A 23,883-nucleotide genomic window follows, 5' to 3' on the forward strand; every position below is an offset into this window, starting at 1 on the left:
AAACGGAGAACTTGTTAGTATATGCATTCACCTTCACTATTTCTCTCAGAAATGATGATCGTGTTGGTAAGTAGGCCTAATCTGTGTATCCTTAAATTCTTTTTTTACAACATTGGCAAAGATCGTTTACACTCATCTTTCCATCATCGTCTAAAGCCCGCCCTAATGATTTCATTGGTCCGAACAGTTTCTGTTCGGGCATAATTACTTCTCTATGGAGAAAGTCCAGACCGAACTGCCCGAGCACAATTGTTGTGGGCAGGGCTAAGTTCGGCTGGCATCCAGGCTAATTGCCAGTGGTACTATTCCCTGACCGGGGTACCTTAGGCACAGATGCACTGACGCACAGCTGGCCCCGGGACCTACGCAAGTATGCGTTTCCCCCAGTGAGCCTTCTCGCACAGACTCTGTGCAAGGTCAGGGAGGACGAGGAGCAGGTCTTGTTAGTCGACAGCCCCTTCCTGGCCGATCCCCCTGAGGAAGGACCTGCTTTCTCAGGGGCGGGGCACTCTATGGCACCCGCGTCCAGACCTCTAGAATCTCCATGTCAGAGAGTTCTAGGTGGCCTGCCACAAGCAGAGGTAGACACCATCGCTTCTACGAGTCGCCTCTACTCTCTGAAGTGGAACCTGTTCGGGGAGACCCACAGAAGTGTTCGATTAACGTTGTGCTTTCTTTCCTGCAGGATGGGTTGGAGCGAAGGCTGTCTCCCTCCACCCTCAAAGTGTACGTCACGGCAATAGCGGCGTATCACGATGCAGTAGACGGTAAATCCTTAGGTAAGCACGACTTAATCGTCAGGTTCCTCAGAGGTGCGAGGAGATTGAATCCTCCTCGTTCAACCTCGTTACCCTCTTAGAATTTAGCCCTGGTGCTTAGAGCACTCCAGGGTCCTCCATTTGAGCCTTTGCAGTCTGTTGAGCTAAAAATCCTGTCCATGAAGACAGTTCTCCTGACGGCATTGGCCTCAATCAAGAGGGTAGGGGACCTGCATGCACTTTTGGTCAACGAATCGTGCCTAGAATTCGGGCCGGCCAACTCTCAAGTTGTCCTGAGACCCCGGCCTGGATACGTGCCCAAGGTTCCTATCACTCCCTTTCGGGACCAGGTGGTGAACCTGCAAGCGCTGCCTTCGGAGGAGGCAGACCCAGCCCTAGCTTTGTTACATCCCGTCCGCACTCTTCGCGCTTACGTTGACCGGACTCAGAGCTTCAGAACCTCACAGCAGCTTTTCGTCTGTTACAGAGGCCAGCAGAAGGGAAAGGCTGTCTCCAAGCAGAGGTTGGCCCACTGGATAGTGGATGCCATCGTCTTGGCTTACCAGTCCCAAGACGTGCCTTGCCCGTTCGGGCTTCCTCCTGGGTGCTTGCTCAAGGTGCCTTGCTTACAGACATATGTAGAGCTGCGGGCTGGGCGACACCTAACACGTTCGCTAGATTCTATAGCCTCCATGCAGAGCCGGTATCGTCCCGCATCCTCGCCCCCAGTGGCCAGTAGCGCTAAGTACCCGTTCTAGTGTCGGCTTGCAACGCCACTCCCGCCCTCTGGGCCGGATACGTGCATCTATTCGCTCCAGTTGAGTTCCCCGGAAACGGCTAACCCTGTGAGTTCCTCCATCACCCCTTCGGTGTCAGACGTTACGGCCGTCTGACGCTAGGCCTGCACCCGTATGCTTGTGGAACGTGTGTGTAGGCTGGGTTCCATATGTTGCAGTCCCCCATGCAACGGCTACCCCATATCTGTATTCTCCACGGTATCTGCTACCCTAATAGGCTAGTCCCGTGTCTTTCCCTGGACAGAGCCCGCTCTGTCGTCTCTGGGCGTGTTCTTTCCCCCCTGGGACCAGGTTGGATCCACCCCAGAGACTAACCCAGTGACTCCCACTCCAACATAGGAGTGGTCCAGCGAGCTCAGGCAGGGCGCTGGAAGGGCCAGCATCCCTGGCGTGTTGGTAGGGATCCCAATTCGTCGTTCAGTTCCGACGTACGTCAAACGTGACCGACTGAAAGGGAACGTCTCAGTTACGTATGTAACCCTCGTTCCCTGAAGGAGGGAACGGAGACGTACATCCCGTCGCCAGGTGCTGTGCTTCAGCTGAAGGCCCGAGTCACTTATCTCGGCTCCTCAGTTGAAAAGCAATGATGCGGTATTCCACTTCCGTATTTATACCCGCGCAGCGGGGCGGTGCGTGGAATGCGTGAACCGCATGCCAATGTCCATTGGCTCGTTTTGAATCACTCGAAGTAGATCTCTGAAAACAGATCCCAATTCGTCGGTCAGTTCCGACGTACGTCTCCGTTCCCTCCTTCAGGGAACGAGGGTTACATACGTAACCGAGAAGTTTTCTAAACAAAACTTCATCAAAAGATGGAGCAAATCCGACCTTTCGCGAGTTGGGGAGCGCATTGTTCCATTATAACATTCCATTTGTATTGACTATTAGGCCTATATGTGCGAGTACCTGTGTAATGTCTTGTCGCCTATAATTTGAATTTCATTTTACTAAAGCATAAAATACAGGCGCATAAGCAGGACCTCAGTTTTTAATTGCACGTGCTTAACACAATTCTCACACGTGGTTGCGCAGCTGACAATAGCGGGTAGGTAGATAGAAGTCATGAAAGCAGAAAAAGAACGCACTGCCCGGGCCATGGGTTTGTGTCGAACGCTGGTGACCGCTTTCTCCCAGCTGCCAAAAAAAACAACGGCTTCAGAAAGAACAAACTGAGCTGGACCTGCCTTAGTACTGGTAAGTTTTAACTCTCTTCCAACTCTGTTTGGGAAAGATTGACTACAAATAAGCTGGGCCTGCGAAATTTCATTCAATATAATCAATATATAATCTATTGTAGGCAATTAAATATAAGTAGGCTATGTGATTCTGAAATTCCAATTTCATTAACCTTTTAACTGTCACCGTCCCACAGGTGGGACGCCTGGTGCTCTTTTTTTTGATCGCCTTTTTTTCATATCATATATTTAAGTAATTATCACAAATTAGGTATCATTTGAAAGCTTACAAACTCAAAATTCATCCTGTGAAAACCGTTTTGAAATCGGACATTGGGTTGCCATGGAAACGTTACTCTAAATTATTCTAGTGGGCTCCTCCCCTAGTGGGCGCTGTCATGTTTCATATTACAACAATTATTTTAACTACTTTATATTCAAAATCTTTTCCAATCTTGACAAAACGCATATTGTCGGAAAGGTCTGAGTCTCAAGGGTCCATATTTGGTGACTGTTTTGTGATGGAAGTAATATTTGGACAGAAATTTACAGGAAAATGCATCAAAACAACAATAAATGGAATTTGAATGACACCCGGTGGCTATTTTTGGTACAGCACCCTAAACAAAATCAATCTTCAATTTTTGTGATATCAACTTCAAATTTGGAACACAAATTGGTTAGACATATGGCTTTGATTTTATAGTAATTTTAGAGTAAATTCTTTTTTGTAAAATATATATTTTATATGAAATAAAAAATATTTAGTACAGTATTTTTCATTTACAGTAAATTTAAACTTCCATAACTATTTCATACTTTCATATTTTGAATTGCTTTCACTTCAGCAATAATCTGCAGAATGTCGTCTTTAAAACGAGACCAAACTTTGGTCTATATTCCAAAGCATTCTTGAATTACAGCCCTTAAGTTTGGATAGTGCATTTTCATGTGTATTCTCAAAAAGGGGGGTGACAGTTAAAGGGTTAAAAGGCTATCGAAAAAGATATCCGTCTGGCAGGCTTACAATCACAGTGTGCGACACTTTGTTAAAGAGCACCTATCATGGAATTTTGAAATTTACCTTTCATGTAGTGTGTAACATAGATCTAAGTGAACAAAAACATCCTGAAAAGTTTGAAATATGACAGTGCACCGTATATATAGTTATTTTCTTTCAAAAGTAAGAGTCGACTCTGAGTCATTTTTAAGAATCGTTAGAAGACCGAAGCTTTTTCTCTGACTAGATGACGTCAACTTGTCAAGTTATTTGAATACGATACGCCCACTTATTGCGCTCCAAGACGCCAGTGAAAACTAGAAAACATCATGGCGACGAGACGCTGTGTTCTGAAGTGCGACTCAAAAGCAAACTTTTTTCATCTGCCCAAGGATGAGCATTTGAAGACTAAGTGGCTTGAAGACAAACCATACATCGTCGCGATTGTGTGTTTATTAGTCTTCAAATGTCTCTATTTGCATGTTTCGCGATCTCAGGAAGCTTTTATTATGGCACATGGTATCTTCTTCGTCTGTCTGTACCATATATGGACTACATGTGCACAGAGCGCCCTCCGGCTGCCAGTATGAATTGAAAACAACACATAAGAGACATCTGCGCATTTTGAGGATTTATTGAATAAAAAATACTCCTCTGTTTAGAAATTTGACACAGACATATGAGAATCTATCAATATGTCTCCTCATCTGCACACTTTTGAACTAAAAGCCCTGAGGGATGTTGATTTGTCGCGAGTCTTCGTGAGGAGAATAGAGGAGTTTTTTTATGAATGAGATCAGCTGACGCTCATTTTACAATCAAACGGTACCGACGCGGTTTTCTTATTCATAACTCCTGACACATATTAACAAATTACTGTCACTATAAGACTTTGATGGGCGTTCCGTTTCCGAAAATATCTGCACAGACTTTACCAATCACAACTGACTGAGTCATCTGACCAATTACCGCAGATTAGCGTCACGTAAAGGTGGGGTTTTGAAAAGTGAATCACTAAAGGAATCATTTGAGAATCGCTGTCAAAACAGGTAAAAATAAATGCATATTATAAGAAAACTAAAGTCTTTTTTGTCATTGCATGCATGCAAAACTGTTGTTGGGGACTTCTAAAACAATATTTGGAACATTTGAAATGCCATAATAGGTGCTCTTTAAATTAAATAGCCTTCGTTAAATATTTGAACCACTGAGACAAAAGCGCACACGAGATATATAAATGAATATAAATATGTAAAAATATGTAATATAAATATAAATAATAAGTAATACAAAAGTGTGAGCAGTGACACTTTGTTAAATTAAATAGCCTTCGTTAAATAGCACCACTGACACAAAAGCGCACACGAGATAGGCCTATATATAAATTAATATAAATATGTAATATAAATAACATAAATATAAATAATTATATACATACATATACACATATATATATATATATATACACACTCACCTAAAGTATTATTAGAAACACCTGTTCAATTTCTCATTAATGCAATTATCTAATCAACCAATCACATGGCAGTTGCTTCAATGCATTTAGGGGTGTGGTCCTGGTCAAGACAATCTCCTGAACTCCAAACTGAATGTCAGAATGGGAAAGAAAGGTGATTTTGCAATTTTGAGAGTGGCATGGTTGTTGGTGCCAGACGGGCCGGTCTGAGTATTTCACATTCTGCTCAGTTACTGGGATTTTCACGCACAACCATTTCTAGGGTTTACAAAGAATGGTGTGAAAAGGGAAAAACATCCGGTATGCAGCAGTCCTGTGGGCAAAAATGCCTTGTTGATGCTAGAGGTCAGAGGAGAATGGACCGACTGATTCATTACATCATAAAAAAGGATGGCATCTACGCTAATGTTAGACTCTCTGTTTTATCCCAAGGTTTACTGCAGTCAGTCGGATCCAGGCTGTATCCAGATCAGATGGTGGACCTGCGCCCAGACAAGACCAACGCATGACCCTGAAGTGTCTGTAGAGACCATGTCGATTAGACTCCCCCTGAAATTGCCTCATCGACACGGCATCCTCAATAAACCTGTCTCCGGCGTGTGGCCTCCGATCTTTCGAATATTGTAATTTAATAATTGTTTAATCAATACGGCATCCTCAATAAACCGTCTCTGGCGTGATGACTCCGATATTTCGATTATTCCTATTTAATAATTATTGAATCGACACATCATCCTCAATAAACCCGTCTCCGGCGTGTTGCCTCCGATCTTTCGATTATTCCGATCTATTATGACCTCTGACCTGTAAAGTTGCCAGAATAATAATCATACACTGTTTGTTAATTGGAGGAGAACTGGCACCCAGACTGAGCCTGGTTTCTCCCAAGGTTTATTTTTCTCCATTAGGTCACATAATGGGGTTTTGGTTTCCTTTCCACTGTTGCCTTTGGCTTGGCTTGCTCAGTTGGGGACAATAAATAAATAAAAATGTAAACTAAATATCCAAATAAATCTAATCAGTAAACTAAATTAACCATATAAATTAAATTACCGATCTAATTACTGTTCTAAAGCCCACATTGTCACTGTATGATAATTGAAATGAGCTGATGACATCATCGTTTTCTCCGGAACGGCTATACGGCTGAATACATTTTCCTGTTTGTGATGCTGCTTTGAAACAATCTGCATTGTTAAAAGCGCTATATAAATAAAGTTGACTTGACTTATGCAGGTCATTATGCGACCCACTATGCGTTCTTTTGTTCTCTCAAGTGTGATACCCAGCATTATTCATGATATTTCACGTCTCCTCGCATACTACCTTTGTAAAGAAAATGTGTCTTACAAAATATAAATTAATATATTGTTTTATGTGAATAAGTAGGCTCCATGATTCTCACATCAGTTTGAAGCAAAAACTCTAGGCAACAACACCCATTAGTCAAAAGTCTTGTGGATCTATTGTGTGTTTTGAGGCCTTCATTTTAAAAGGTCTTTGAAGGTCTTGGTCTTGTCTCCGTCTCGACTGCATTTCTCCTCGGTCTTGTCTTGGTCTCGGACTTGGAGGACTCTGGATTTTATCTCAAGACCAGACAAGACCACAACTGCAAGGATATCACTAAATTGCTGGTGCATTGTCGGATTTAACATCATTAATGTGATTTGATGTAAAACTTACTGCTTAAAATGCAATCAATAACTTCTTTGTAATGTGATTTTCTTTTGCTACTGTGCTGCCGGGTTCAAAATCAATGCAGCATTGTCTCAAAAATGCCAAAAATTCTGAGATTTAGATTTTTATATAACATAGAATATAATTAAGCAATATCACAAAAGCAAGAGAGCTGTTTTCATGAATATAATGTGATTGCAAATTATATTGATTTATACAAACATTCAATAAACAAGAAGTTAATATTAAAAATGTACATTTTAAATGGTGTCTTTGCTAATTCTGCAACGTTCCGTTACTAAATGAATCAGCTGCTTTGAACAAATTGGTTGAATAAAGTGATTGTTAAATCATGTTAATGTTTTAATGTTAAATGAATCTGAACATTATTTATGCAGGTGTAATTGTACCAATTCAGATGCAACTTCTGTGTCATGAATTTTATTGTTAGTGATTTGATTGGTAACAGCGCTATAGTCTCTCACTATTGTAATTGTATTTATTCATTAAATATAAGTAATTTCTCAGACAGTAGATATGGATCTTTTAGATTAATTTAAGGAGTGCTGGTCTGGTCTTGGTCTTGACTCAGTCTCGCCCTGTCTTGGTCTTGGTCTTGTCTTGGTCTCAACCCCACAAAGTCTTGGTCTTGTCTTGGTCTCGGCACACGCTGGTCTCGGTCTCGACTTGGTCTCGGTTTAGGTGGTCTTGACTACAACACTATTAGTTAACATTAGTTAACTGCATTAGTTAACATGAACTATAAATGAACTGCACTTATAAACCATTTATTTATCTTTGTTAATGTTAATTTCAACATTTACTAATACATTATTAAAATCTTGCTAACATTAGTTAATGCACTGTGAACTAACATGAACAAACCATGAACAGCTGTATTTTTATGAATAAACGTTAACAAAGATTAACTAATGCTGAACAGAGGTGTTGTTCATGGTTAATTCATGTTAACTAATGAATTAACTAATGGTAACCAATACAACCTTATTGTAAAGTGTTACCCAAATGTTTTGTTTTTTCAAATACCATGCATAAACATTATTCTCTCAAAGATACAAGCATGTACATATATGTTGCTCACATATTATGGTAGCCCAGTTTGTGTTGAATACAGTGTAATTACACTTTTGCCATTAATATGATTATAAGCAACTGAAAAAAGCACAAATGTCAGAGTATGCCAAAACTTCTAAAGGGCCCCAAAACAGCTCAGACTTCTAGGGGTTAACAGGGAGGCTAAAAACTGAAAACCACTAAATCCATATTCCAAAATGGATTAAATTCATTATTGTCCTCAAAATTATACAAACTATACCCCTTAATGACAACGTGAAATAAGTTTGTTTGTTCGTTGTAAATGTATTAAAAATAACAAAAACCACATGTACATAAGTATTCACAGCCTTTGCCATGACACTCAAAATTGAGCTCAGGTGCATCCTGTTTCGACTGATTGTCCTTGAGATATTTCCACAACTTGATTGGAGTCCATCTGTGGTAAATTCAGTTGATTGGACATGATTTGGAAAGGAACACACCTGTCTATATAAGGTCACACAGATAACTGTGCATGTCAGAGCACAAACCAAGCCATAAGGTCCAAGGAATTGTCTGTAGACCTCAGAGAGAGGATTGTATCCAAGCACAGATTTGGGGAGGGGTACAGAAAAAAATTGAAGGTCCCAATGAGCACAGTGGCCTCCATCATCCATAAATGGAAGAAGTTTGGAACCACCAGGACTGGTGAGAGCTGGCCTCCCGGCCAAACTGAGCGATCTAGCGAGAAGGGCCTTCATCAGGGAGGTGACCAAGAGCCCGATGGTCACTCTGACAGGGTTCCAGTGTTTCTCTGTGGAGAGAGGAGAACCTTCCAGAAGAACAACCATCCCTGCAGCACTCCAGCAATCAGGCCTGTATGGTAGAGTGGCCAGATGGAAGCCACTCCTCAGAAAAAGACACATGACAGCCAGCCTGAAGTACTCTCAGACCATGAGAAATAAAATTCTCTAATCTGATGAAACAAAGATTGAACTCTTTGGTCTGAATTGCAAGCGTCATGTCTGGAGGAAACCAGGAACTGCTCATCACCTGGCCAATACTATCCCTGCAGTGAAGCATGGTGGTGGCCATGCTGTGGGGATGTTTTGCAGTGGCAGGAACTGGGAGACTAAAACCTGCTCCAGAGCACTCTGAACCTCTGGACTGGGATCTGAAGGTTCATCTTCCAACAGGACAACGACCCTAAGCACACAGCCAAGATAACAAAGGAGTCGCTACGGGACAACTCTGTGAATGTCTTTGAGTGGCCCAGCCAGAGCCCAGACTTGAACCTGATTAAACATCTCTGAAGAGATCTGAAAATGGCTGTGCACTGACGCTCCCCGTCCAACCTGAAGCTTGAGAGGTCCTGCAAAGAAGAATGGGAGAAACTGCCCAAAAATAGGTTTGCCAAGCTTGTAGCATCATACTCAAAATGTTTTGAGGCTGTAATTGGTGCCAAATACCCCTGCAATACCCCTGTTAACAACCAAAGAGGCTCTAACCAGAGCCTTACACTTGCCACGGGCATATACTTGGGCTAAGCATAAACTCTATGGAGCAAACCACTCTGCAAAACGGCTCTCAAAACGAGAGGAGTAACAGTTTAGCTCAACCAGAGCATGCTCATACTGTATGAAGCTCCAAAGAGCAGAGGCCTCAGCAGAAAGACTCAACCACAAGAGGAAGCCTACAACACTCACCAAGAGCTAAAGAGAGCGAGAGGTCAAACAGAAATGCTCTGAAAAAAGAGCAAACGTCTAATCATTCTCACTCTAACAGACCAAAGTATAGATAGGCTCAAGCCTTCTGCAGCAAAACTCTCAACGAAGAGGAAGCCTACTATATGCTCGCTAGTGTAAGATTACAAATTTATACATTGTTATATATATAGGTTCCAATGTAATAGAATATAACTGAAAACATTATCTATATTTGTGTTTTACATTTTGAAGTAAACTTGAGGGAGATTACGTCAGGCTGTGTAAGTGGTTGAGACATTAAGTCTTTTGTCTTTATGCACTTCACGACTATTTACCATGACAAGTTTAGAGCAATACTGCCTGAGTGATTGGATTAGCATCTATGCGTTTGAATAGTTATGCTGATTAGGAGTAGGTGATACTCTGTCTGGGCAGGTTTTCCCAAAACCTGTATATTTTAATTTACATGCTTTGTTCAACCTCAATGTAAATCCCTCCCCTTTTGGAATGTATATAACCTATCAGGTATGCTGTTTAAATCAGACTGTTTTCGGGCGACCTGCAGCACAGAGAGTTCTCATTAAAAGAATTACTTCTGTTTGATCCCGACGTCTCCTGGTCTCTTCTTCAACAAACAACTGAAGTTCACAACACTAGCAAACAGAAAATGTCACAAACACTCTAAGATAACAGAGGCTCTGAAGAGAGTGGAAGCCTCAGCAGAATGACTTTCATTTGAGAGAGGGCCTACAACACTCACATAAACACCACAAGTTCATAAGAGTGAGATAAAAAATAGACTAAAACATTCCAAGGGAGCGGAGGTTTCAGCAAACCGACTCCCAGATCGAGAGGAAAACCTACCACACTCACCATCAGTACTACCTAACCTTTGATAATTCCAAAGAATGAACAGCAGGATGAGCAGAGGCCTCAGTCTACAACACTCACATAAAGTACTGAACTAGTGACATTCTCAGAGAGGAGGCTTCAGAAGAATGACTCCCAAACCGTGAGGAAACCTACTACAATCATCATAAGAACCACCTGGCCTGCGCTAATTAAATATATCAACAGCAGGATGAGCAGAGGCCTCAGCAGTACAACTCTCAAACGAGAGGAGGCCTAGAACACTCACATTAACAAGTACTCAGGCTATTTATAGAAATTCCCAGGGAGCGGAGGCTTCAGCAGAACGACTCCCGGAACGAGAGAAAACCTACCACACTCACCAAAACTTCCCAAATTCTGTGCACACAGAAAAAGGTGTCTAGTTAACCCAACAATAAAGCTCAAAAAGCCAGAGGCCTACAACAATTTTACCTTCTCTAAACATATTTCTATGCTACCGAGAGGAAGTCTACAACGCACACCACGTGTTCTAAACAACCAATACACCTTAACATAATACTTTGTGGACTTGAGGGAATGGAGCCAATTACACTCCCCCTATTATTAGGGAATTTGTGGCCTTACTATGCCTCCTAGAGGTTAGCTAGAGGAGGCTAGAAAACCAACATCTCTGTTATACTTAAAGTTACAGGGAACTGAAATCTCTACAGAATAACGCACACTATTAGGAAGAGATATAAACAGCTCTAACTTGCATCCGACGAGCGGAAGCCTTCACCACCCTAATATATTAAGAGGAGGCCTACCATGCTCTATGACTTTTATTAAACAAAAGGCCTTAGCCAGATCATCAGAACAATGATTTCTTCACTGGTCCAGCCCAGGTCCTGATGTTTAAAACAAAGAGGGGGAAAGGCAGGAAAAATTTTAACAAGTTTAAAGTTTAAACAACCCTCAGAGAGGGAGGTGATGTTATCTGCCTCTACCAGACTCAGACCGCTGGTCACGTCTGTGTTCTATTACTTCTCTAAGATCCTACTTTTTCCACCTCGGATAACACCGTCTCTGTGACCTGCTCCTCGCCGAAGGTCGTGCTAGAGCAGTAACGCTCTCTCTCTGGCCCAGCCTACAATCCTCGAATCGAGACAGGCCAGGACCCCCTGCCTGTCTGAGTGCAGACTTGGACCGACGCGGTATTTTTAAATACAACCGAGCGTGCCCTCACCTCTCTGAACTTTCCCACTACCGCCTCGACAGAAGTACTAAAAAGTGCAGAGGGCGAGACCGCGGCATCTAGTAGAAAGGACTTCTCTTTCTCCCCAATGTTTGCCAGGTTCACCCACAGATGCCTCTCCGTGGCCACCATTGCCGCCATCGATCTACAGATCGCGGCAGCAGTTTGCTTAGTGACCCGGAGAGTCAAATTTGTAATGCGTTGCAACTCGGCAACCCCATCAGGGGAAAGACCCTTTCCCTGGTCCAAGTTCCTCAGCAGGTCTGCCTGGTAAGCCTGGAGCACCACCATCGTATGCAGTGCAGCCAACAGAGCACTGGCCACTGGATCCGATGACGTAAAGGATAACATGTCATCCTCCAGCAGCGCACCTTCGTCAGCCGCCGAGGGGCATGAGAGATTCACTCTCTCCAACTCCTCAACAAGCTCCAGCTGAGAACCCCACGATCTGTCCTTCTCCCCTCGAGAAGAAGGACGCTTACAGTGCACACAAACGGACCCCTCAAGGACTGAGCGTGGATGCTCCTCACCCAAGCAGGACACACACAGCATCGGCACACTTCCTGAAACGCTTGTCACTTGCCATGATATACAACGTGAACTACAGCAAACCCAGTCCCTGAAGACGGAAATGAGGATGACATGTTCTTTGGGCGCCCCTTTTATACTTCTGGGTCGCACTAGTATGATGTCATGGCTGTCGCCGGCCAATAGGATTGCTGTGATTTTACAGGTGCTTCAGTCATCAGTCACGCTGAGGCGTTCCCCATAGCACTTCGGCGCAATGTGAATTCCCTTTCGAAAGGGAAGCTCATGTAATAGCTTCCTACATTTTTTTCACAATATATTTCACCTATATCATCAGGCATGTTACAAAATTGTATTTTACATTTGTTTTAATTGTTACATTTGATAGCTAAACACAAGTGAGCAATATAATACATAGGTAAAAAAATTAAGAAAATATTTCTGTATTTTTAGTATATTTGTATTATTATATTTTACTGGGTAAATGTATATTTTATCAAAACTATATTGTTTTATTGTTACCATATTTCTCTTTTCTGCATTAGTGATGATCAATTCTTGAACGTTCTTGGATTCAGTTCTTGAATTAGGTTCTTGAATTAGTTTCGGGTTGGTCGCGCAAAACACAAAAGCCGAAGTACAGACAAACTCAAACTGAAACAGGGAGAACTAAACACAAGAGATAACGAGGTGTACAGCTGAATGGAATGATTAACCCTGAAACAGAAAACCAAGTCCAACTGAACATAACTGTGACAGTACGCTCCCATACAGAGCCAGAGTGATAACCCCCCAAGATGGCTGCAGGGATCCGGAGGGCTAAGGTAGAGCTGGAGTCACCAAGAGCAGAGGCGAAGCTTGAGGGAGGGTGGAGCTAGCCAGAGTCGAAAAGGGTGGAGGGCAGGAGAGCAGCAGACTGTCTGCAAGTCGCAGTGGAGGCATGGCGATGTCCGACCCAGGTGAAGCCGACGGTCCGAGGGAGCATAGCGAGGCCGAACGTTTTATGGTCACTGCAGACATCGAGGGAAAGGAGCACATGCGCAGGAGCCAGGGTGATGGGTTGAGGTGCAACTGAACACCCAGGGGCTGGAGGCAGAGCTACAGGCTCCCCACAGCCAGGTAGAGGTGGCTCCCAGCAGTCCAAAGGTGTAGTCACACCAATGAGAGGAGGCTAAGGTGGAACTGAGGGACTGATGGGAGGCAGCGATGACTGGGTGGCAGGAGACAGGTTCAGGTGAGAGCAATGGGTGCAGAGGATCAATCTCTCCAAAGTTAATACAGTTCTCCAGTGCAGTAACCAAAAGCTCACTCTCAGTGGTGGGAGGGTGAGTGGGGCTCACTTCCATGCCCTCGTATTCCACTAGCACTCCCTCTGCGATAGATGGTGCAGCTGGCTCACACACCTGGTCAGGCACGTGTTGCTCAGGCTCCGTGGTTATGTTCGGCTCTGTCACTCCCGTGGCCGCTGGCTCATGCTGAAGATCTTCGCTGACTGGTTGGTTCTAGCTATGTACTAGATTGTGAGTGGGGCACAACTTGTAGGAAATGCATGGATAAGGACGAAGATGAAGGATCAAAAGTCTTTAATATAAATATAATACTCAGAAACACAGGATTAGCTTTACTCACAGAGGCATTACATAACGAGGCCAGGCGCCTTAAACGCAAAAGTTTTTTTTTTTTTTTGACTGTTTTCTTTTCTTTTTAGTTATTATAGAGGGTTTTACACAAGTTTGTTTGTTTAGATATTTAGATTGTTTATTTTATTTGGTGGCCGCTTGTGTCCCTTCTCCCCTCTGTGTGTGTCCCTAGAGATTGTAAATATTGTAAATACGCTTCATTTTACACTTTGTATTGCCTTTACCCCTTCTGTAAATTAACCCTGGATTTTTTCTCTGCATCATTTCCTTTTGTATTGTCTTTGCACACGCACACACGCACACACACACTTTGTACATTTATAAATTAATTAAAAAAAATAATAACATTATTCACACGTTTCTGCACGACCCTAACTACAGCCTAGTGTTATTCTGTCACGTATATAGCTATGTTGAGACCAAATATTATTCAGTTGATCAGTGATATTCTCTCTTTTTACGACAATGTCATTGCCTCTTCATTACATCGATTTCTGAACTCCCATCACTTGTGTCTTCAGCTCTCCTGATTAGTATCAGCAGAATTGAATTAACATTTGTTAAAGTCTGCCTAGTTATGTCCTGTGTTTTCATTCTCACTTTGCGTAGTCTTGTTTTGTGTTACACTGCTATTCTGAGCGCCTGCATTAGGGCTGCACGATAAGGGCCAAAATGATAATCACGATTATTTTGATCAATATTGAAATCACGATTAATTATCACGATTATTTGTTGATTTTAACCAAAACAATTTTTTATTGTCACACAAGCTAATTACATTTACTGCCTTCACATCCATATTGTGCAACATTCCTGCTAATGTACAGATATGTGCATCAAAATAAAATAGGTCCTCTTATTCACCAAAATTCAGTGAATCTCCTTAAAGAATAAATTAAAATAAATTAAAACAATAAAGAAAATGTAGCAAAACTTCAACAGGGCACTATTTTACATTTTACAATGTGTAAATATATTTTTGGAAGCAAAATATAAACTTAAGTTTTACCTGCATAATGGATGTGAATAAAACTAAAAATAAAATATACAATCAATAAGAAACAAATATTCCATAACAGAATGTAACCAAATAAGAACATTTCAAGGCAGAAGAACTATGGCGAAAAGAATATTGGCAAGATCACGCTCTATTTCCCCTCTGCGTTTTCTGTACATCGCAGGTAGTGCCACCTTTGAAAAATAATTACGCGAGGGGATCACGTATCGTTTATCCAGAGTGTTGACCAAGAATTTGAAGCCTTCGTTTGTCACTGTGTTTATTGAGCACATGTCTTTAGCCAAATGAAATGCGACTGCATTTGTTATTTCACTGTGTCTTTGAGAGGTGGATGGGTATGGTGATGCGCTAAAGAGGCTCGCTTCGATGGATGTCTGAGATGTTGTGGGATGATTAGTCTTTATGGTGTTTTTTTAAGTGGTTAAAGAGGTTCGTTGTGTTGCTTTGTGGTGCCAAAACAACTTTATGGCACTCTTTGCATATGACCTGTTCTTGTTTTGTGTCACTAGGGTTGCCACCTTTGGTGTGGCAAAATAAGGGACACCCATTCACGACCCCCCCCCCCCCCCCCCCCCCCCCCAAAAAAAAAAAAACACGTCATGAAATGATTATTTCTACATTGACAACTTTACAGCTCAATAATAAACCATAAGAAAACATGAGATCAAGTATGTGAACTTGCAACAGAACACATTTTATATTATTTTACATTTGATTATTTTATTTATTTCTAAAGAACTTTTTAGTAGCCTATTTGGTGCACTTTAAAGGGATATTTCACCCAAAATGAAAATTCTGTCATCATTTACTCGCCCTCATGATGTTCCAGACCTGTATGAGTTTCTTTGTTCTGCTGAACACAAAAGAAGATATTTAGAAGAATGTTTGTAACCAGGCTTCTTTGGGGGCACCATTGACTTCCATAGTAATCTTCCTATGTGTTCAACATAACAAAGAAATGTATACATGTTTGGAACAACTTGAGGGTGAGTAAATGATGACAGAATTTTCATTTTTGGGTGAACTGTCCCTTTAAGCAGTCATTCTGAACCAGTAATCACTTTTTTGAATTTCAAAAATGTAATTTTTTTAAATTAATATACTTATATTATGACTATATTATCATGTAATTATTTGTCCCATTTTTATCAATTTTTTTTTTTAAATGTCAAACTTTATATGACAGGATTATTGGTTATGTATGATTATAGCGTAGCTAAATTATAAATTAATAATTACATTTATTAGGCTATAATCTATTAATTAACCTGTCTAAAAAATAATAATTTTGTCTGCAAAGCTCTGATAATATTATATTAAGATATTATCCATTAAAAAAAACTATAGGCTACCTTTAGAAGCACAGATGTGTCTGTCACCGCTGTTGCTTTAAGTCAGTCAGTCTGAGACACTGAAATGCTTCTCACAAAGTGTGCAGTTGGCCTGAGGTTCATCCTGAGTTACTGGACAGACCCATTGATACCTTTTTGATATTCAGCTCTATATCTTGAGATCCTCTTGCGTTTAAACGGTGGACGCGACACGAGCTCGACATGTTTTTAAAAAACCGGCAAGTTTACAGGCACACTCTGGCACAGCGCATGTTCTCGAGACTCCGCAGCTATGGCAACAAAGCCACTAAAACGCAATCACGCACAAATGAGCTCCTGTACTACTTATTGTGAAATTGATTTGTTTATATTTGCTATAAGTATTCTCCACACTGCAAAATGCTTGTGTGTTTATTGAACTACGTGTGGACCTATGTAAAATACGGAACAAATCGCGTCCCGTATTGGTTTGATACGGAACGCGTCATTTTGCTTGTAAATACGGGACGATTCCGTATTTTACGGGACGGGTGGCAACCCTCTGAAACCTAAAATGTTTCCACACAATGGATGACGATCTCGGCCGCTCCCTCTGCTACGTTAGACATTTTTTCTTTGTTAAGATAGATTATAGCCTGCTATCTGTTGTGGTATTTTCCTCACGCTACTCTGTCTTCTGTCTGTGACTGTCTACATCTGGAAACTGACTGAGCTGCTGCGCGGTGCAGGGAACAACTCTGATTGGTGCATGGACGCACGTGATCAGACAGCGGCTTTACAGCGCGCTAGACTGGCTTTGAAAAAAAAAAAAAAACCTTTAATACAAAGCGTGAATGAATGACGCATTTTAAATATCGCTCGATCACGCGAATTTGATCGTGGGAAGGCAAAATCGTGATCGTGATTAAAATTCGATTAATTGTGCAGCCCTAGCCTGCATCCTAGTTTCCCTTGTCTTGGTTTTGTTCTTCTGCCCATTGTCCTGGATATCCTTATTTGTGTTTTTGGACTCTGTTGTATGTTTGGATTGTTTGCTCTAAGCTTTTGACCCTATGCCTGTTAAACGGTTTACGATTCTGGATTGCCCCAATAAAAGCTGTGTTTGAATCCTCAACCAAAGTCTTGTGAGTCGTGACAAGTACAGTTCCATCTTCTTGGGAACAATAAAATGTGATTTTGTAACATTTATTTATTTATTTATACAAATATATCATCACTCACTTTATTAATGTTTTCACTCTACATTTGTGCAGTGTTTGGGGGATTTAAAGTATTTTTTAAATGTATATAAATAAATAAATAAAAAAATTTAAATAGGTTTTTATAAAAAAAAAAAAACCTATGTAAAATTCATTAAAAAAAAAGGTGTACATTTTTTTTTTTTTGTGTGTGTGTGTGTGTGTGTGTGTTTTTACTCCATCAGGGATGTGTTGTGGTATCGCCTCTTCGTTTTCTGCATTGTAACTGAATTTTTTTTTTGAAAAATTATTTAACAAAAAGTTAAATTGTCATGGTTAAAATTCCTTAAATCCCCCCAACACTGCACAAACGTGGAGTAAAAACATTAATAAATAGTTGAGTGATATTAATTTTTTAATTTTTTATTTTTTTATTACATTGTTACAAAATCACTTTTTATTGTCTGGGGTCTCTGGAGACCTGAACATCCTGAGTGTGACTTTTTATTTCACGCTAACATACAACCAGATATTCCATTTTTTTAGTTTTTTGTTTTTTGTTTGTAGCTAACACATGTCAACCACCACATCAAGTCTCATGCCATTTAGATAAAAAGGACGTTTTTTTATTTTATTTCAGCAAACGTCATTTGAGGTCAAAAAGACTTATAAAGACTTATATATATATTCTTATAAGAATATCTTATAAGAAATCTGGTAAAAAAAAAAAAAAATACACGTTGAGGGCCAATAGCAAAAGATAACCAGATTAAAAAGACTCTTTTTAATAGTTAACACTGTCCAAAGATCAAAGGCAATTGTTAATGAATGATGCATTTGATTTGTATTTAAAAGGCAATTTATCAATAATCAAAGCTTATTTGTCCCACGTTTCCTGAAACCACCCTAATATTTTTGGTTATTGAAATATAAAATAGTGTGAATTACAAATTCTGCATTACACTCAAACAACTGATTTGACTTCCTTACAGTTTTCAGTTATTTCCAAGGCAATTTTTCTTACCATGTGTCCCTCTCTCGCTGCTACGTAACACACTCTTCCTCCACTGAAAAAAGATCCATTTAGAGAACCAAAGGCTGAGAGTGCTGCAGCAACGGACATCACCCAGCCCCACCCTCCTAATACTTTATTCCTTTCACAAGAAACAAATAAGTGCTTACACATCATACAACAAAAATCCTTGTGTCAACAAGAATATCAAAATCATGTATAATAATACAATATAGCATTTTCACACAATTATACCTAAACAGATATATTGTATAGCACTCAGAACCTTACCCCCAAGTGACAGCTACTGCACTGGATGATATCATCTCTGTGGGTGTCATAACAACCAGATAACTGACATTGACTAGTAGGTACAGAATCGTTACCATGGGAATAGCAATCATCAGAGCCCTTGGCAGGTTCACCTGAAAGACAAAATGACTTCATAAATGAGATTATTATAGTGATAAAGCATTAAATTTTGCAGTTTTATGTGATATCCACATTTATCACCTTAATAATATAATTATCTTGCTTGAATTTATTACTTCACTTCATCTGGTACATCAATAATGTCATAATCATAACATTGCAGAAGACATGAGAAGACATGACAATCTCACCTCTGGTCTTTTCACCTCCTCAGTAACATTGTTTAAATTGTACCACCCAGAATATGACCACAGGCACTGATATAGTGCCATTCCAATGGTACTAATGCCAAGCTTTGTGTCTGCAAAGGCACTTTCTAGGTTGCAGAGGCTTCCATAGTTTCCCTGTACAAGTGCTGATATTCCTCCAATAACTATTATCATTAGACCTACACATTTGGCTACCATAAAGACCACCTGAGTAGCCATAGTAAAACGTACATTTAGCATGTTGATAGTTGCAACCACCAAGACACATGCTGCGGCAATACACTTTACCACTAGTATGGGTGGTGTACAGCCTGGGTAAAATGGTGCCACAGCATACTTAGCGAAGCTCAGAGAACCAGCTATAATCCCTAATGGTTTCATCACAAACATGGTTGTAAAGGCTACAAAAAATGCAGGACAAGGTCCATAAATTCGCAGGATATAGATATAGTCGCCCCCTGATTCTCTGATAATGGTTCCCATCTCAGCATATGAGAAAGCAGTACACATACATACTATACCACACACTGCCCAGACAACCAAGCTTGCCCCTGAACTCCCAACGTACATCAGTACAAACTGTGGAGACATAAAAATTCCTGAACCTATCATGATGCCTGCAACCAAGGATACAGCACTGGTGAGCCCCAACTCCCGTCTCAGAGTTAGCTTTTCAGTTTCTAAATTTTTCATTGTGCTGAAAGCTGTTGTTCCTCAGACCTTTGATTCTGAAGAGGATGAAATGAAGGAAGAGAAATGCTTCAACAAGATCTTGTTCAATCTTCAACTTCTTCAAAGTTCAATATTAACTGCGCTGTCCGCAAAAGGTCTCATGGCTTCACAATATACTGTATTTACAAATAGACTTATCTTCTTGTGGATGTGCTGTCTGATAAATAACATTGTGTAAACTCTGTAATCTGTTGAGGCAGGGCACAAAGTTTATGGAATTGTACCTAATAGTTCAACAAGGTGTACACTTAGACAACTTCAGACTAGACAACAAGACAACACATGAAACATAATTTTGTTATAGGACAGTTCAACTGCTATGAAATAAATCATCAAGCAACAGATCTGTCTAATCATTTCTGAAAGATTGCATCACACTGAAATAGTTAGATGTTTCAGGAGTGATCTGAATAAGGACATACAGTGAGGAAAATAAGAATTTGAACACCCTGCTATTTTGCAAGTTCTCCCACTTAGAAATCATGGAAGGGGCTAAAATTGTCATCGTAGGTGCATGTCCACTGTGAGAGACATAATCTAAAAAAAAAAATCCAGAAATCACAATGTATGATTTTTTAACTATTTATTTGTATGATACAGCTGCAAATAAGTATTTGAACACCTGAGAAAATCAATGTTAATATTTGGTACAGTAGCCTTTGTTTGCAATTACAGAGGTCAAACGTTTCCTGTAGTTTTTCACCAGGTTCGCACACACTGCAGGAGGGATTTTGGCCCACTCCTCCACACAGATCTTCTCTAGATCAGTCAGGTTTCTGGCCTATCGCTGAGAAACACAGAGTTTGAGCTCCCTCCAAAGATTCTCTATTGGGTTTAGGTCTGGAGACTGGCTAGGCCATGCCAGAACCATGATATGCTTCTTACAGAGCCACTCCTTGGTTATCCTGGCTGTGTGCTTCGGGTCATTGTCATGTTGGAAGACCCAGCCTTGACCCATTTTCAATGCTCTAACTGAGGGAAGGAGGTTGTTCCCCAAAATCTCGCAATACATGGCCCCGGTCATTCTCTCCTTAATACAGTGCAGTCGCCCTGTCCCATGTGCAGAAAAACACCCCCAAAGCATGATGCTACCACCCCCATGCTTCACAGTAGGGATGGTGTTCTTGGGATGGTTCTCATCATTCTTCTTCCTCCAAACACGTTTAGTGGAATTATGACCAAAAAGTTATATTTTGGTCTCATCTGACCACATGACTTTCTCCCATGACCCCACGAGGGGAGATCTTGCAAGGAGCCCCAGTCCGAGGGAGATTGACAGTCATGTTTAGCTTCTTCCATTTTCTAATGATTGCTCCAACAGTGGACCCTTTTTCACCAAGCTGCTTGGCAATTTCCCCATAGCCCTTTCCAGCCTTGTGGAGGTGTACAATTTTGTCTCTAGTGTCTTTGGACAGCTCTTTGGTTTTGGCCATGTTAGTAGTTGGATTCTTACTGATTGTATGGGGTGGACAGTTGTCTTTATGCAGCTAACGACCTCAAACAGGTGCATCTAATTTAGGATAATAAATGGAGTGGAGGTGGACATTTTAAAGGCAGACTAACAGGTCTTTGAGAGTCAGAATTCTAGCTGATAGACAGGTGTTCAAATACTTATTTGCAGCTGTATCATACAAATAAATAGTTAAAAAATCATACATTGTGATTTCTGGATTTTTTTTTATTTAGATTATGTCTCTCACAGTGGACATGCACCTACGATGACAATTTCAGACCCCTCCATGATTTCTAAGTGGGAGAACTTGCAAAATAGCAGGGTGTTCAAATACTTATTTTCCTCACTGTATATACTGTATATATATATATATATATATATATATTAGGGGTGTAACGGTACACAAAACTGACGGTTTGGTACGTACCTCAGTTTTGAAGTCACGGTTCGGTACGGGTTCGGTACAGCAGTTTTAATAAATGGCTTTCAATTTATTTTTTATCAAACAGTGGTTTACTGAAAAAATTGTGTCTGTCCTTAAATGAATTAAATTATAACTAAAAGTTTCTTAAAGATAATGCTGTAAACTATATAGGGAGCCCTTACTTGCACATTATTACTATAATATTAAAGGTTAACAACAGAGCCCAAACTATGAGCCTATATGCAGCTGATATTCATGTTTATTTGTAGGATAATCAACACTAATAACACATTGTGTGCAAACATGTAAAGGCAGTTTTTGCATTAACTCCTAAATCGAATAATAATTTTTTTTTTTTCCTCCAATTCGTTGTTGAAATATAATCTTGTGACTGTCATTTTCATGACAGATTTATCTAAACATAGCATTAAATAATCAATACATCACTAACAGGTTAAGTAGAATTAATATATATATATATATATATATATATATATATATATATATATATATATATATATATATATATATATATATATATATATATATACATTGTTAGAAAAAAAGGTACATTGCTGTCACTGGGGCGGTACCCTAAGGTACAAAACTGAAAAGGTACTAATATGTACCCTTAAAGGTATTAATATGTACCTTTAAGGTACTAACACGCACTCTTAAAGTACTGATATGTACCTTTTGAGGTACTAATATGTACCTTTTAGGGGTGAGTAAGGTACAAAGATGTACCTTTTCACTTTTTTACCTTAGGGTACCGCCCCAGTGACAGCACTGTACCTTTTTTTCTGAGAGTGTATATTTTGCATATATCTAATGAAAGAGTGGATTTCTCTAGTGAATTAACAGCTGTGGACACTGAATGACTTCTGACTCTGAGGTAAATGATGCTGCGTGACATTGTTTTCAAGCCGTTTGACGTCTTTCCGCGATTGAATCACTGATTGAGCGATTACACGACATATGATACGTTTCAGTACGTGTTATCCTCAACATACCTTAAAGGTCCCATGGCATGGCATTTTTCTATTATTTTATAATGTTTCCTGAGGTGTACTTATATTGTTAGTATGACTTTTACATCATAAAATGTCATAATATAGAAATAAAAGGCATTTTTTCAATATTGCTGTTTGCCCTGTGGCTGAATGCCCTGCTTCAAGAGGCGTGTCTACTGTGAGACTTCAGTAAAAACGCCCACTGTTGTGATTGGCTGACATCTTTGTATTTTAAATGAGCGGAGGGGGCGTGGTTTAACTTGGTCTATGAGGCACGAGCAGGCACGAGCTGCTGCCAGAGAGACGGATGGACCTGAGTTCACTTCACATCAGTTCTCAGCATGTCTGAACTGTTGTAGTTACAGCATATACTTCAGGTTATTAGTCTATTTCTAGTCGGAGAGGCTGTCACTCATGTCAGAAAGTTAGTAACTTTAGTAAATTATGGATCAGCGCTGACTGGAGACGCGAACCGTTTAGAACGATTCAGTCCGATTTAGTGAACTGATTCGGTTCACTAAAAAGAACCGGTTCAAAAGAAAGATCGTTCGCGAACCGGACATCACTAACGTACCAGAGACGGAGATCAGCGATTGCTAACAAAGTTATTTATAGTAACTACTGAGTTGTGAGAGCGCTGTCAGTCAGCGCGAGTTTATTGTGTTTGTATCTGAGAGTTCTGAATAAACACGAGTCCCAGTCACACCGAGTCCATCTTCATCATTATTACCAACTTTGTAACACATGCAAAGTACCATTACAGCTGTCGAGATGAACGAGTTAAAAGTAAGTGTTGATAATAGCATTATTTTTAAAATAAAATAAAAACGTCAGTGACGCGCGTTGAGTACACAGCGCAAACAAAGACACAACAGCAGTAATCGAATGTAATCCAGTTTATTGTGGGGCTAGGCTGGCTAGCCCGAATATGCTCACGCTTACCCCCTTCTGCTTAATCTCACGCCGCGTTTGGTGCCTCCGCTGTGGTGTCGCCAGATGCAGTACTGGGGGTCGGGGATGTTGAAGGCCAACGGCCAGTGCAGCCCGAGCTTCGGCGTGTGTGAGGCCGATGTTGAGCAGAAACTCATGACTGTATGCACATTTTAGAACCGATAGACGCGACGAGGACGTACAAAAACACTGACTCACAAGATAGAAAACACGAAAACACCGTTCTGTCTGGA

At 40.6% G+C, this 23,883-nt stretch overlaps 1 protein-coding gene across 1 annotated transcript in view; it reads right to left on the reverse strand.

Annotated features, from left to right (window-relative positions):
- The window catches only part of LOC307136406 (b(0,+)-type amino acid transporter 1), a gene marked incomplete at its 5' end in the record, with an annotated part of 71,555 nt that extends 51,785 nt beyond the window's left edge, over positions 1 to 19,770 (reverse strand). The window contains 3 exons of the mRNA XM_079833389.1: positions 18,449 to 18,578; positions 18,728 to 18,861; positions 19,060 to 19,770. Of these exons, the coding sequence (XP_079689515.1) occupies positions 18,449 to 18,578; positions 18,728 to 18,861; positions 19,060 to 19,770 (975 nt within the window). The remainder of the gene's footprint in view (positions 1 to 18,448; positions 18,579 to 18,727; positions 18,862 to 19,059) is intronic.
- Positions 19,771 to 23,883: the final 4,113 nt, after the last annotated feature.

This window comes from Gobio gobio (assembly GCF_949357685.1).
Source record: "Gobio gobio genome assembly, chromosome: 13".
Taxonomy (NCBI): Eukaryota; Metazoa; Chordata; class Actinopteri; order Cypriniformes; family Gobionidae; genus Gobio; species Gobio gobio.